The sequence below is a fragment of the Crinia signifera genome, chromosome 2 (genome assembly GCF_055691185.1).
Source record: "Crinia signifera chromosome 2, ASM5569118v1, whole genome shotgun sequence".
In the NCBI taxonomy this organism is placed as follows: Eukaryota; Metazoa; Chordata; class Amphibia; order Anura; family Myobatrachidae; genus Crinia; species Crinia signifera.
The window spans coordinates 237,267,268-237,283,378 of NC_139218.1; the positions used below are offsets into that span (position 1 = coordinate 237,267,268).

The 16,111-nt window shown below is 44.2% G+C and overlaps 1 protein-coding gene across 1 annotated transcript in view; it reads right to left on the reverse strand.

The window, feature by feature from the left end:
- Window positions 1–9,853, reverse strand: part of GUSB (glucuronidase beta) — a 42,477-nt gene extending 32,624 nt beyond the window's left edge. The window contains exons 1-3 of the mRNA XM_083174058.1: window positions 9,518–9,853; window positions 6,208–6,396; window positions 1,902–2,083 (exon numbers count right to left, since the gene is read on the reverse strand). Of these exons, the coding sequence (XP_083030184.1) occupies window positions 1,902–2,083; window positions 6,208–6,396; window positions 9,518–9,724 (578 nt within the window). The 5' untranslated portion in view covers window positions 9,725–9,853. The remainder of the gene's footprint in view (window positions 1–1,901; window positions 2,084–6,207; window positions 6,397–9,517) is intronic.
- Window positions 9,854–16,111: the final 6,258 nt, after the last annotated feature.

The window sequence follows — 16,111 nt, forward strand, 5'->3', positions numbered from 1 at the left end:
GGACATGCCTTTACTTATGGAGCCTCCCTTGTGGCCAAATTGGTTTAATTTAATAGCATAGTATTTTATCACATTTGTGCAGGATCATATATCAAGCAGAAGTTTGTTTTTATTTTCTCAAAAAAAAATAATTATAGAACCAATTTGATTGAGACTTTTGACCGGATGGGCCCTCGCCAAGTGATCAAAGACTGGATTTGGGTATCATGGGACCTGGCCAATAGGAAATTCCCTCTTACCATCAGTAACCGCCAGTTACTGACTCCACCCACTGCATGGTCGCTATGTTGCCATCATCTCACAAATAAAAAAATACCAATTGTATGTATAAAAGCAAATTCTCAGGGTTGGGAAATATATATACACACACACACACACACACACACACACACACACACCTGTAATTGTCTCTTTCACAAGTTTAAATAAAACTTGAATGTCAATTGCATTCTTGATTTCATTAAAACCAGTTTGACTCCGAATTCTGAAACCCAACAAAACTGTTTTTACACCTGTTTCTCGTTTTTACATACAGCCGCACAGCTTGGTCAGCAAAAACTATTTGCATATGACTTTCAAAGTGAGAGTGTCCCATGAGCTCCCTAAAAGTCACTGCATTTTAATTACAAAATAACATACATTCCTCATAAGTGCATAATTTATGCATTCCAATAAGTCTCCATAACGGAATGTAACATGTTAACACACATAATTAAATATACATTACATCTAGCGATAATTTGTCACTCAACAGTAAACAAAATGCTATGAGTTTGTCTATACGCTGAGGTACTAAGTGTTGCTGGGGTTTGGTTGTGCAATTAGCATTACTTGAAATTGATCATTCTCTTATTTTAAGCTTGACAGCTCTTCCAACAGACCCAGGAGGTTGTCTGAAGTTCTCATCCAAATCCATCCAGCAGAAGGCTTTGAACATGCTCCCCATTCCCATGGTGTTCCCAGCATACACCTAGGTCGGCCGGATCTGACTGCGTTTTTTGTCTTAAACCCCATGTCCTCTACCACCTCTATGTTACTCCACTTTGCCATATCTTGTTACCCTGACCCACTTTGTGTAGTGGCCAGACCCCTTTTTGGGCCCCTGGGGTCAGGATTGGGGGTCTTAGTGGCCATGAACCTATGTGTACAATATGGGTAAGGATCTGCACTGGTTGGTCTTAAAATAAATTTTTCAATTAATTAGTTCGATATAACCAACGTGGATACTGCATCTGACCATAGTCACCATTGTCTGGTTGGCAGTGCTCCCAAAAGATGTCCAGTACTGAAACTGACAGGGTAGGTCACAAGGATGACCTAAAGAGAACACACAAAGGCTTTTAACCTGGCCATGAACCTAAACTGGACCCAATCAAGCCACCTCCCGTTGGTTTCATCCAAATCGGTCCAACAGTGTCCAAATGCATACCAGACAAATATGTCAATTTTAATTGATAATGAGAGAGCAACAATATACAGGGCCAGTGCAAGCCTCCCCCCCTCCCCCCCCCCCCCCCCCCGGCAAATCCGCCGCCCGATGACACCCCCCCACCCCACCCCGCGCACTCCGGGGAGGGGGGATACTGTGGCGGGCAACAGCGCTCCAGGGGGGGGGTGGGGGTGTTTGCAGGCGATACTGCAGCAGGCGCCCGCACTCCGGGGTGTGTGTGTGTGTGTGTGTGTTTCCGCAGCCCCCGCATTTCACAGGCGGGATGGGGGGGGGGGGGGAAGCCCTCTGTCTCACCTGCTCCCCGCTTTTTATGGTACCTCTATAGTACCTCTCCTCGGCGGCTCATTTATTGCTCTCCAGTGGCTGGCGCCATAGGCAAATGCCTAGTCCTGCCTAGTGGTGGCGCTGGCCCTGACAATATACATTTGTACACACACATTATTATACTTACCGTGTGGTGTCTTCCATGTATTGGATGTATCCCGGAGGCAAGCTGTTTAGGGTCAGTGTGTTATTTACAGCAATAGTGATACGACAGAAAGTTCCAAGATTATCCTTTAAAACTTTGTTTATGCTGGCTTCAAATGGCAGATGCCCTCCTTCATGTTGGGTCACTTGAACACCATTAACCCACTGTAATTAAGTCATATAAACACTTAATGAGCAGTAGAACCAACAGCCATGCTTACTACATACAAAACAATGAAAGCCACCTAAAGACTACAAAAAGCATCTATACAATTATATAGCAGTGTCAACCAAACAAGACATGTTTCCTGTCAGGTGGCAGGTTATGAACGGAACCCTATATTTATCAGTGTGGTACAAGAATACAAGATCACCTGAACAATGGATGCCTCTTTTTTCATGCAATCTTTAAAATAAAAAATCGGCTAGATATGAAATTAATAAAAGTTACACAATTATATCAAACCAGTTTCTAGTGCATGAAGTAGGATACAAATGTGATCATACTGCTAAATCTATACACACATACATCTAGCCTCAAACCGGAGAACACTGGTCCTGACAGATGGCTCAGCACACAGCACTGACTTCACTCTGCAGCGATGAAACACTGCCATGTTTTATTTTTGCTTTTCCCAAGATACCATCTATCTCAGCCTCTTAGGAAAGCTATGTATTACTCTTTGTTTTACTGTTTCTTTACCATGATCATCATCATATACCTCTGCCCCCACTGTATGCAAAGCCTGTATGCTGTACATTCGCTGGTTGCACACCCCGCCAGCAACAAGCTGGCAGGGTGTGCCAGCTTTGGAAGAAAAGTGCTACATAAATACAAATATTTTTACTGCTGCCTCTGAGCAGCATGATCAAGATGGCGCCGCTGATGGCTGCCTAGGATCTGTGCAGCTCAGCCAAATATGTTCCCTGTGTGATAACTGTACTGTCTCTGCTTGTATTGTTACCTACCTGGCTGTTTCGGCGAACAGTGGCGCCGCTGATGGCTGCCTAGGCGCTGTGCACCTCGGTGGGTATGTGTTCCCCACATGTAATGTTTTATTGTAATGTATGTAATGCCTTCTCCCCCTGCCCCCCCCCCCCTTCATCCCTGCTTGATGCTGCACTGTAAATCCACAAAAAATTCCTAGTGTGCGCAAGCATACATGGCCAATAAAGTTGATTCTATTCTATTCTATTCTATTCTATGTGTTCTGAGCGTTCTAGCATCACTGAGAATACAAAGCAAATGTCCCCGTGTGTAGGCCCCATAACTCTCTCTGCACATGTTACATTTGCCCCACCTGCAGTGCACATGGTTTTGGCCATTTTGAGAACAAACTTGTCCTGGAAGCAGGTCTAAATTAGGACGGCTGTCACGTTTATTGGCATCATGTAGCATTGGTAAGCACTACAATCATGCCCCCAGAGAATGGGCACTCTCTTGGGATATTTTGGGAGTCTCCCAGACATTCCGGTAATACAGGTCTGTTATATGATCATGTTGTGAACAAGCTTTTTCCTGCAAAAAATTAAGATGAGTATTTCTTCATAGTACTATTACTCTGGACTTGCCAAGACTGAGATATAATGGAGATATGCAGAACCCTCTTACTACTCTGGATACAGTTAAGGTGGTATGTTGACATAGTTTTGCTACACCCGGAATGGCACACCACATCCATGTTTGGAACTACGTTTCTCCTTTAATGTTATTGTGCTTCTATAGTTTCATTTTAGGGACTTCTGCACAGCAAATGTATTAATGAAAATGGCAACTGACAAATAAATAGTAGTAAGAGACATAGCATTTGAAGGCAGATAAAGACCACTTGGGCCCTTCTAATCTGCACTGAGCACCTGGACACACTTACACACTAGGGTTCATTTTTTGTTAGGAGCAAATTGACCTACTAGCATATTTTTGGATTGTAGGAGAAAACACACAAGCATGAGGAAAACATACAAACTCCACACAGTTATGGCCATAAAGGGTGCCAGACCCAGTACATTAATGTTGTGATGAAGTAATGCTAGCCATCCCATCATTTTAGTTGACACAATCATTGAATCAGCAATCCCATGTAATTTACGATTTGTTACAAAAAAATAAATAAATATATACATAATAATAATAATAATAATAAATAAAGTAACTTGCCATTCTTGTGGATTCGGTATGAAATACCCACGGGCAAAACACAGTCGGACATAATACCGACAACCATTGTCCGACGGTCAAAATACAGACATATATATCGGCACACTATTTTATTCTCCCTCCATGCCCTAGTGAATGGTAGCGCATGAAATTCCATGTCGGCACATGTCGGTGCGACATGGACAGTCAAACGTCGTACCGCTGCGCTTGCCATACTTCGGGCACGGTGCCTCGCTGTGCTCGGCATACTATTATGTTCCTCCTCCATGTCCGCTGGGATGGTAAAGTATGAACAAGTTAAATGTCGGTATTTTGACCTGGTCAGTCAATGGTTGTCGGTATTTTGATTGTAGGTAAATTGACTGCATCCTATTTTTGTGTACAATTACTTTTACAATGGTTAAAAAAAAACATTATGAATAACTTTTCCTACCTAGTTTTGTACCTAACATGGGGCTATGAGGAGGGGGGTGGCCTGGAGTAGCTGGGAGTAAGATGTGCCTGCTAGTTCTCCCGCTACATATCCTGCTATCTATCAGTTTTTGGGCATGGGATCTCTTTCACATGTTTTTTTACATGTAGCTTCTCTTTAAATGGTCACAATGGGACAGTGAGTTCTCAGTTGGGGGTGCTAGGTTAATAGCCCGGTCAATCACAATATAATCCTATATACATGATACCTGCTATTTTAACCTGAGGGTTCTATACATTTGTTTTGTTGTAGGAGAGCCCCAGCTTAAGTCATTAGTTTTTTGCCCCCCCCCCCTTCTTATGGGGGGGGGGGGGGTGGGGGTGGGTTTAGTTAGATCAGGCATGTCCAATGTTGGCCCTCCAGATGTTGTGAAACTACACATCCCAGCATGCTTTGCAATAGTTTTAGCATTCTCTAATAGCAAAACTGTGGCAAAGCATGCTGGGATGTGTAGTTTCACAACATCTGAAGGGCCAACGTTGGACATGCCTGAGTTAGATAGTTTAGGTAGTGGGATAGGGATAAGACATTATAGGGATCCAAATATGACTGTGTTGGGGTTAGGTCACATAGGGTGGGGGGATTTGGGAAGGGTTGTTTTGGATAGTCTAGGTTTCCGCGTCCCCTCGCCCCCCGCCACGCTTCGGGCTCGCCACACTATTCTATTCTCAACTCCACGCCGACGTGGATAGTGGGGGTATGAAAAGGTCGGAGGACGCGTACCGCTGCGCTCGCCACGCTTCGGGTTCACGTTGATCGTGGGGTGGCGTTAACAAATTTTGGGGGGCCATTTCACTGTTCTGGGGTGTTTTTGGGGGTTTCTGGACCATTTAACATTGTTCCCTGTTCATTTGGGTAAATTGAGGCATTTAACATTGTTCCCTATGGGAAATCGGGGGCATCGCGTCGTGACCATCGCATGCGATTTTTTAGCACGCATGCGATGCGACCGATGAGATTTTTTACCTGCGATGCCCCCGATTAGAATCGGTGTGGCCGTGCTAGTAAACAAGTACCGGTTTGTTTATTTTATATCATTTAATTTTTGTATCCTATATGATTTTGTTATTTTTTTTGATAGACTGGATGCCCATTATATCTACATGATGTTACAAATACTGCTTTCACATTGCAGAAATGGGTAATGACACGGTATTCTTAAATGGCACTTTAAAAAACGGGTCTGAGCCTTGAGACCTTTCACATTGCAGGTGAAAACCGTTTTCAAAATCATTTAATACCATTCAAAATTCAACCCGTTTAACCCCCAAGGGACACGTTTCAAGCCATTGAAATAGAGCCATTCACACTGCCTAAAAAACGGCTTTAAAACGTGTAGGACTCTGCTTTTTAACCGTGTTGAAATACCGGTTATCTTTAACCGGTAAATCAACTTTGGCACTTTCACATTGCAGCCTTAAACGTTTTAAAATGGGAAAAAAACGGCAATATACCGGTTTAAAAGTGCAATGTGAAAGGGGTATAATATTGTGGTAAATATATCCTATACTCTTGCATCCTGTCTGTTATACTCTACAAAGATATTTTTCATTTATTTTATTTTAGTCTATGTTCTCTTATTATGTTTTTCTAAAAACCAATAAAATTTAAAAAACAAGCAAAAAAACATGGAGCTATGAGATGTTTAGTTGTACTCACAACAATAGAGAAGTAGTGGGCACTACCAACACGGAGGACAATTCTGGAAGAGGCCTGGTCTTCCAACCACCGGCTGGGCAGCCAGATTTCCTTCTCATACCAGACCCATCCGATGTGATCTCTCAAAGTGATGTCCTGGGTGATATCATTGTAGCTGGCAGGTACTGGCATGTCTATAACAGGTCCTGTCTGTAGGAGGAAACACAAATTGGTTGTGATACTATAAAAACAGAAACACAACACTTCCAGAAGTAGATAAGCAGCTATGGAAAAAAAGTACATTCAAATCACTACAGGTGCCCACACACTAGAACAATTTTTTTGTCGAATGGATGATTTCCAACCAACCGGACGTTTTTCCCCGCAAATCAGCCACAAATCGATCAGTATCGATCGGATTCGCTCTTATACATGTTGCATGAAAGATCAGTAGATTTAGCAAAAGACCGATAGGAATGCACATGGTATCTTAAGAGAAGTGAAGATGTGCGCTTGCTTGAAATCTTTTGTCCAGGACAGACAAAAGACTTCAAGGTTATTTTATGAGCACATCTTAAGATTGCAAATCTTTCTAGTGTGCGGGCACCTTAGTGTTTAAGAAATATCTATAGATTTTGTTGAAGCTAAAGGGCCAAATGTCAACAATCTGGGGCTGGCATATCTCAAATCAGGGGTCAGGGAACTTTTTTACCTTTTACCCCAAAATATATTTAGATATGCCGACGTTACCAATTGATTGGAAAGGAAGGAAATCATACAATGTAATACACACTGCACCCCCAGACATTGATGATATATCCTGCTAGTACGGTACACAGTCTGGCAGCCATTGACGAGGATGATCATGATTACCATGTATGGCTGTGTGTGGTACAAAAGTTGTACCACACACACAGCCATACATGGTAATTATCATCATCAATGGCTGCCAGGCTGTGTGTGGTATGGCCATTGATAATGTGACATCCAGGCAACTATTAGTGTCAGTATTTCAAGATGATATAGTCACAGTCTGTGTAAAAAATTCCTGCAGACTAGAGATGGGTATACCTTGACAGGAGCCTATAACCAGGCAAATAAACTCGGTGCCGCAGCGGCAGTACAGACTGCACGCTGCCACTAGTCAACGCTACTGAAGAGGGCGGACTTGGAGGCGGGGCTGGGGGCAACAGGGAAGTGTGTTGTACACAATGGCCTGATGCACTTCACTGCACTGTATTAGGTCCTTCTACAATATAGTACTGTAACACACACAGCCGGACATGCATATAGAATCTATATATAGATTCTATATGCAATTAAATTCATTTTCTAGGGGTAATGGACGGTCGCGCTGCAGAGATATATATTCATATGCATGCCCGGCTGTGTCTCGGCAGCGCAACCATACATTACCCCCAGGAATTTAATTTTGACCCCATTTGGGGTAATCTACCCCATTCCCTGACCACTGCCTTAAATGATTAAACTTTTTTTTTTCTTCTATCCTCATGTCCATATATTCACATTTTGAGGGAGCCTGTAAATGACAGAAGTGAACTAGTTGGTATGAGCTTTCGGCGGTCGCTAATTACCAGCAAATCGCAATTAGCTTCTTGCTCCCAAATGCTGGAAAATGGATAAGACCGATTGTTTGGATAGATTTTCTAAATCAAACAGCATTAACCAATTTGTCTCAATGACCACTCTGCTTTCCAGCATTTGGGAGCAAATGGTTGATTGTCATACATTACTAGATTTATGCTCCCGCCAGATAAATGTAGGGGTATACCCAGCATTAGATGTATTTATTTATTTTCCTTATGGGGGGGGGGGGGGGTGTGTTAATTAGGAGCATGGTAAAATTAGTATGATAAATCAGTCTTATATGCCCTACGGGTGCCGGACAACTCACCGACAGATGGGATTCCGACAGTCATTACCCAGACTGCTCCCTCGTGGGGGTCCACGACCCCCATAGAGGGAGAATAAAATAGGTGGCGAGCGCAGAAAGCCCGCAAGGGGCTTTTTGCGCTCCCCCCGCTGTGCAGTCAGGATTCCGACGTCAGGCTAATGACTGTCGGAATCCCGACTGTTGGTGTGTTATACCACACCCATGCCCTACACATGTAGCGACCCGCTGAGCGTTCTGAGTGATACTAGATCGCTCAGCATGGTCGCTTAGAACACTGCGATGTGCCATTGCTGAGCAATCTGTTCACTGGCCCTGACTGATAATAACCAGAGTGCAGGTTATTGAATCGCCGTGATGCGCGGGCCGTGTTTGCTATCCCCCTACACACACAGCAATGTAGGGGCATTTTCTGAACGCTATAGTAAAATTACTTAGAAAATGACCTGATATCGCTGTGTGTGGACCCCTTAAGAAAATACTGCATCACTGTAAAGCTGGGTACACTGTATGATGTGTTAGCGATATGAACAATGATATCATTAAGCATATCGTTCAGTGTGTACCCACTCTAACAATAACCCCACTGTCTAAACTTCCAGTCAAATCTGACTATCGTCAGTGACCAAGCTCAGGGGGTGTCTCGTTGAGGTCACTGAGCAATATCACTCAGTGTTTGAAGCGCATACGTTTCATTTTGCTGCACCGCCAATATCTTTAACAATATTGGAAGTCCACATAAAAACATGGCCACCTTACAACATTTCTATTATCTTCTTGCGGTTATGGTATATTAAATCTACAAAGGTCCACAATTGGTCAACAGGGTCAAAAAGTCGACAGTCATAAGGTCAATATGGTCAAAAGGTCGACATGGAAAAGATGGACATGAGTTTTTCATGTTTTTTTGGTGTCTATGTCAACATAGGTTGGCATGGTTACCGTGTAAGTGTACCGCATCCACTCGCCATGCTTCTGGCATACTATTATATTCTCCCACCAAGCCAGTGGATGATAGGGTCTTCACTACTGCCTGTCGACACATGTCGGTTAAAAAAAATCCTCATATCGAACTTTAGATCCTAGACACTGTAGGTCTAATGACGGCATACCGTTCTTGCAGGGATACCAAACTTACATGCAGAAAAGATCAGAAATACTTCTATACATACAGTATTGCAGTAAACAAGTTGCCTATGCATTTGTGTGTGACATCATGAAAGTTTCAACCTGCATAGTGCAGCTTATCTACAGTAGCTAGAAAAACCCATGAGAGACCAGCATTTTAAGAAATAGCCTAATATATTATTACACTCAGAGAACTGTCCACATGATATTAGTATGCGGACTTCATAAAGAAGAACAATGCACAGACTCAGTGCAATATTTGGGGGAGAAAAAGCTAACATCTGATCTTACCTCCCTAAGTGGAATTTTGTACCATTGTTTCTGAAAACCTTCGTCCCTCTGAGGGGATTTATCAGCCCGGAAACTCCAGATCCCATTCAGCTCCTTAAGTTCCCTGGTTGGGGTTTCTCTGGGATATAACATCCCCCCAGTCAGAGCATGTGCGACAACATCACTGAGAAGTATTACTGCCAAACAGCTCCACCAAGGTGCAGCCATCAGCCCAGGGGACAAGAAGCAATGTTAGTTGTAGTGCTGGTAGCAGATACCCGCACTTCCCTCCTGTCTGCACTGCAGTAGCACATACAGAGAACTCGTTCTGCCTGTCCTGGCCCTGGGGCAAGAGGGCGTACCAGACCAGTGCTGGGATCACATGACCTCCGCTGTCACATGACATTCAGTAGGGGGAACTGCTGCTGCTCAGCTGCCGATCACCAGTCGGTCAGTCACTCAGGAGCAGTACGTAGTCACACTCAGCGTTACAGCAACAGGAGGCTGAAGTTAGCTTCTTATTTGGACAGCTACTTTTTCACTTCTTATTCGGTATCCCGCATCTTATTCAGAAAAGGTTAATAGTAAAATAATTAAGCAAGATCATTAAATTATTATTGTACAAACAACAAAATATCCATGACACAAATCTCAATTGTATTTTGCCTGTGCAATTTTAATAATTAAATAGGCTGGCAAAGGGGCATATAGGTCCCATATTTCACCATTTTTAATAAGTAGCTGGTGTCCTGCTAGGGTTAAACAGCATTGGTCAAACAATATGACACTTGAAAACCCACACAGGGGGGTCACTTACATATGACCCACCTGCAAATGACTTTGACTAACAAGGATTTTGGCAGAAATAGGGCACTAAAGAGGGCATAGGTCCCAGATGTCATCATTTTGAATAAGTAGCTGGTATCCTGCAAGGGTGAAACAGTGTTGGTCAAACAATTTTACACTTGAAACCCACACCGGGGGGTCACTTACATATTACCCACTTGTAGTTTCTTTTGACCAACAAGCATTTGGGCAGAAATATGGCACTAAAGTGGGCATGGGTCCTAGATTTAATCATTTTGAATAAGCAGCTGCTGTCCTGCAATGGTTAAACAGTGTTGGTCAAAAAATATTACACTTGAAACCCACCCAGGGGGGGGGGGGGTCACATACATATAAGCCACTTTCATTTTCTTATGATCAACAAGGATTTTGGCAGAAATAGTGTGATAAAATGGGCATGGGTACCAGATTTCATCTTTTTGAATAAGTAGCTGGTGTCCTGCAAGGGTTAAACAGCGTTGGTCAAACAATTTGACACTTGAAACCCACACGGGGGGGTCACTTACATAGTACCCACTTGTAGTTTCTTTTGACCAACAAGCATTTGGGCAGAAATATGGCACTAAAGTGGGCATGGGTCCTAGATTTCATCATTTCTAATAAGTAGCTGGTGTCCTGCAAGGGATAAATTATGCAGCAATTTTTTGTGAAGGTGCGTACACACGGGGGAGATATATTGCTCAGCCATATATGGCTGAGCAATATATGGCTGAGCAATATATTGCTCAGTTTCTCCTGTTCATCAGCGACCAGAGATGGTCGCTGATGTAAAAGAAACTGCCGGGGGTAGCCCGGCAGTGGAAATCAGCTGGTCGCAGGAGCATGTTCCTGCGACCAGCGATCACCACAGGGGCAAAAACGGGAGCGCGCACCCGGCGATATATCGCCAGTGCACACTCCCATTGCGGGCAATATGGTCGCTCAGCGACCATATTTCCCGCTATTTTGCCCTAAATCGCCCCCGTGTGTACGCACCTTTACAGTTGACCTGCATCATAATTGCTGCCGGAGATGCAGAATCCATCAAAAGAGTGCTCAATTATGTGTGTCAATTAACCAAACCAAATGACTGCCATCAGCAAACAAAGGTTAGATTATTGCAGTGGTTTACAACTCCTTTTTGGGGCCCATTTAATATAAGATCACATATGCAATGCAGCCTGGGTGCCATTTAATGATACACAAAAAGAACACACCCTGAGTCAGCTGACGCTGAGGTGTGATATATTTAGATACACAGCGCGACAGCAGAAAACAGGGATATCGGGCGCAAGTAATTAAAATAATTATACAATTAGATTTTTATATAAACAAAAAGTGTGGCAGGTGCTGCTCTCAGAAGTGAATCTGAATCACTCCAAGTAGAAACACCACAATTAATTTTAAACAAAGTTGTCACACTATAATAATATATAAAATTTATTAATAACAACACATAGATATAATCTCTATAAAATATATCATATTAATCAACACTGACATCTGTTGGGCACATTGATCAAAAAAGCATTGGAGATAATATTTCATATATTGCTTTTAGAAACTTAGTGTCAATAATGAAGCCAATTCTCACCAGTAATAACCACGGTTTCAGATATCCCTTGTAGGTTAATGTCCCGTTCAAATTGGTGCAAAGCAACACAACTAATCCAATGTGAGATAAAATTGCCTCCAAGGTCTGATGTGCACACACACCAGGAGATTTCCCAATTTGTAGGTCCACAGTATTGCTGTGCAATGCCGCTGGTATAGTTACGTTCCCCCAGTGTCCTTGGGGCGGAAATGGCCAGGAGGGGAGAAGGGGACAGTTGGTGAGGGAGAGGGGCTGTACAGGGGCTGGAGGCTAAGACCTGCCGTCCGCAGGTAACCTGCTACTCTATAGGCTACAATGGGCTATGAGTTTGAAAAAACTCAGGACCCCGTGGTGTGCTCCCTACCACCAGTGCTGTGCCTAAACACGTGAAAAGGGGGTCGTGCGATCGAAGTGGGCTTTCTCCCTAAGGAGAAGGGCCCCGTTTTTCCCCTATCGGTGGGTCCTCTTCGCCGAAGCTTAGAGAGACCCGCTTCCTCAACCCTCGGAAGGGTTAGGACGGTGGGTCCTCCGCACCCGAAGGTTTGGAGAGACCCGCATTAGGCTTCCCTCCGTCTTGCGGCTCGGGGTTGCCCTCAAGGGGACCGAAGCTCTCCCCAAAAGGATGAGAGCTTCGGCAAATTGGGGAAATGGAAGGCCCGTAAGGGTCGACCAAACTACCCAAAAAAACGTGACATGGGTGTGGTGAAAGAAACGCAGGCATGCCAGGGTCTGAGAAATCAGCTATGCCCACTTCCAGCCTGTCTCAGTCTCAGAATAGTGGAAGCCTGAGACCTACAACCATTTGCAAAAACAGTTCAGGAATTGCGTAGGGATTTGTGATGAATAGCGATTACGCATCCAATCACAATTCTCTGGCTACTTAGCAAGGGGGCTTTCTTTTTCTGTCTGGGCGGTGGCTTTCTAGTCACAGTCCCCTGGGAATTCTCATATTAGTGATCCATGCTGAATTATCTCCAGAGGACACAGGGGGGTAACTTTACTAAGATGGGTGTTGAACCAATTAGATCCTATATATTATCTTCTAGAACATGGGTCCTTAAACTGCGGCCCTCCAGATGTGGTGAAACTACAAATCCCAGCATGCCTTGCCACAGTTTTCCAATAAGTGTGTTGTAACCCCTTCCCGAAATTTGACGTATATATACGTCATGGCCGGGATGTACTTCCCGACACATGACGTATATATACGTCATGACTTCAAAGTGCCACTGCGTCTAGAGACGCAGTGACAGAGGGACGATGTCTGCTGTCCCTGACAGCAGACATGTCCCTGCATGCCCAGGGTGGGCGGCGATGCCGCCCCCCCGTCAGCGATCGATGTGATTGGCTGTTCAATGTGAACAGCCATTCGCAGCGTTTTCCTGTGTTACCGGCGAATCAGACGCTCGGTAACACAGGTGTCAATCACCGCCGGGTGTGAGGGGGCATGAGGGGGTCATCGGTGACGACGACACCTCACCCCACCTGCCCCCAAGGCTGTGATTGGTCCGTCGGACCGACGGACCAATCACAGCCATGGCGCGCCATTTAAACTAACGGTGACTGCGCTGCAGACGCCATTCCGGTCTGGAATTGCGTGCAGAGCGGTCACCGGCCACTCTGTCCTGCTATACATACCTGAACCTTGCCTGATACTTACCTGATCACCGCTGGTAGCGTGCTGCCAGCAGCTGGATGCTTCCTGGATCTTGTGACTTCCTGTGTGCTGCTGCTGCAGTGTCATAGAGTCACAGATAGTGATAGATAGTCAGAGATAGTGAGATAGTGACAGAGAGTGATATAGAGTGCTAGAGAGTGCTATATTTTGTGTCTGCTGCACCCCCTTTTGTGCTGATCACTATATCTGAGCTGATCAGCAACTTTTTGGGGGTGCAGAGGTTTTTTTTTTATATATATACCTGTCAGTTGCACCAAAGGTTGTGCTGCCTGTGCAACTGACTGCTGCCCCCCCTGCTACCCCCCCTTTTGTGCTGATCAGTTTAAATTAATTAAGATCAGCAACTTTTTGGGGGTCCAGGTTTTTTTGGTACTTATGTAGTATCTGGGCTGCCGATTTTTTGATTGTATGCCTTAAGTTAAGGCATACAATCAGATGCGATGCGATATCGCATCTGATTGATTCCTATGGAAAAATCGGGTCATCGCATCCGATATCGGATGCGATGACCCGATTTTTCCATAGGAATCAATGTTAAAATGATTCCTATGGAAAAATGGGTCCTTTTCATACCCCTACTATCCAAGTGGGCATGGAGTTGGATATAAACCTGTGGCGAGCGTAGCGAGCCACCGAGCCCGAAGCGTGGCGAGCGAAGCGAGCCCCGCGAGGGGACGGTATTCGTCCCCTCGCGGGGCTCGCTTCGCTCGCCACGCTTCGGGCTCGGTGGCTCGCTACGCTCGCCACAGGTTTATATCCAACTCCATGCCCACTTGGATAGTAGGGGTATGAAAAGGACCCATTTTTCCCATTGAATTCCATGTTAAAATGGACTCAGTCCATTTTAACATTGATTCCTATGGAAAAATCGGGTCATCGCATCGCATCGCATCGAATCGCATGGTCGCATGCGATGCGATGCGATCTCCCGATCCGACCCGATTTTGAAATCGGCAGCCCAGATACTACATAAGTACCGTTTTTTTTTTTATATATATATATATATATACCTGTCAGTTGCACCAAAGGTTGTGCTGCGTGTGCAACTGACTGCTGCCCCCCCTGCTGCCCCCCCTTTTGTGCTGATCAGTTTAAATTAATTAATCAGCAACTTTTTGGGGGTCCAGGTTTTTTTTTTTTTATATATACCCTGTCAGGTTGCACCCACAGTTGTGTGCCTGCTGCCCCTCACTGCTAATTAGTGTTGCATCACTGCATCACTGATCTGCAGTTTTTTTTTTTTTGGAGAGTGCAGTGGGGTTTTGTTTTTACACCCACGTTGCTTTTGTGGGTGTCCTGTGGCCGCTGAGCGCTGATCAGTGACGTACAATCACTGAACAGCATTTTTGGCACAGGGTTGATATAATTTTTTTTCTGCAGTTTTTTTTTTATTTTTATTTTTTTTGGAGAGTGCTGTGGTATATTTTTTTTAATTGTTTTTACACCCACGTTGCTTTTGTGGGTGTCCTGTGGCCGCTGATCAGTGACGTACAATCACTGAACAGCATTTTTGGCACAGGGTTGATATAATTTTTTTTCTGCAGTTTTTTTAAATAGTTTTTTTTTGTTTTTACACCCACGTTGCTTTTGTGGGTGTCCTGTTGCCTTTGAGCGCTGTTCAGTGACGGACGTTACTGACCAACATCTGTGCTCAATTTTTGGCGCAGGACCTTTTTTTTTTTTTTTTTTTAACCCCTTCAATTTTTTTATTTTTTTATTGGGATCAAATTCCTGTATAAAGTATTTTTTTTTCTGCACTACATACACACTACACACTACATACCCCCCGTGTTGAAATAAAGTTTGTACCCACCCTACACTATACACGTGTTGAAACATTACACTTACAGAAACACAAAAATAAAAATGGCATCCCAAATGTCATCCCAAATGTCATCCCAGTCATCCAGAAGAATGTATTCAGCGGAGGAGGCATATGCCATGCTTGCCTCTGACTCTGACACAGCCAGTGATGCAAGCGGGGAATTTGAAGGATTCGTCTTAAGCTCCTCTTCCTCCTCTGGTGATGAGGGACCCCCTCAAAGACGCCCCCGTAGAGCAGCTGAGACCCCCCCCCCCAAATGATTGATCCCGTATGGACCCCACCACCAGACAATTTTGAGCCCCAGGTTCCTGAGTTTTTGGCCATCCCAGGAATCCAATTTGATTCAACAGGTCTCAGAGAAATTGACTTTTTCAAATTATTTTTCTCTGATGATTTTATAAATTTAATGGTGGACCAAAGTAATTTATATGCCCAGCAGTTTATTGCTCAAAACCCCACGTCATCATTTGCTAGGTGGACCCCTGTAGATGCAGTAGAGATGATGACGTTTTGGGGTCTGGTGTTACATATGGGCATAGTAAAAAAAGCCAGAAATTAGGCAATATTGGAGTACAGATGTTCTGTACAGCACCCCATTTTACCGTATGGCCATGACTCGGACTCGTTTTGAGACAAGCCTTAAATTTTTACATTACACCTATAATGCACAGTGCCCACCCAGAGATGATCCCA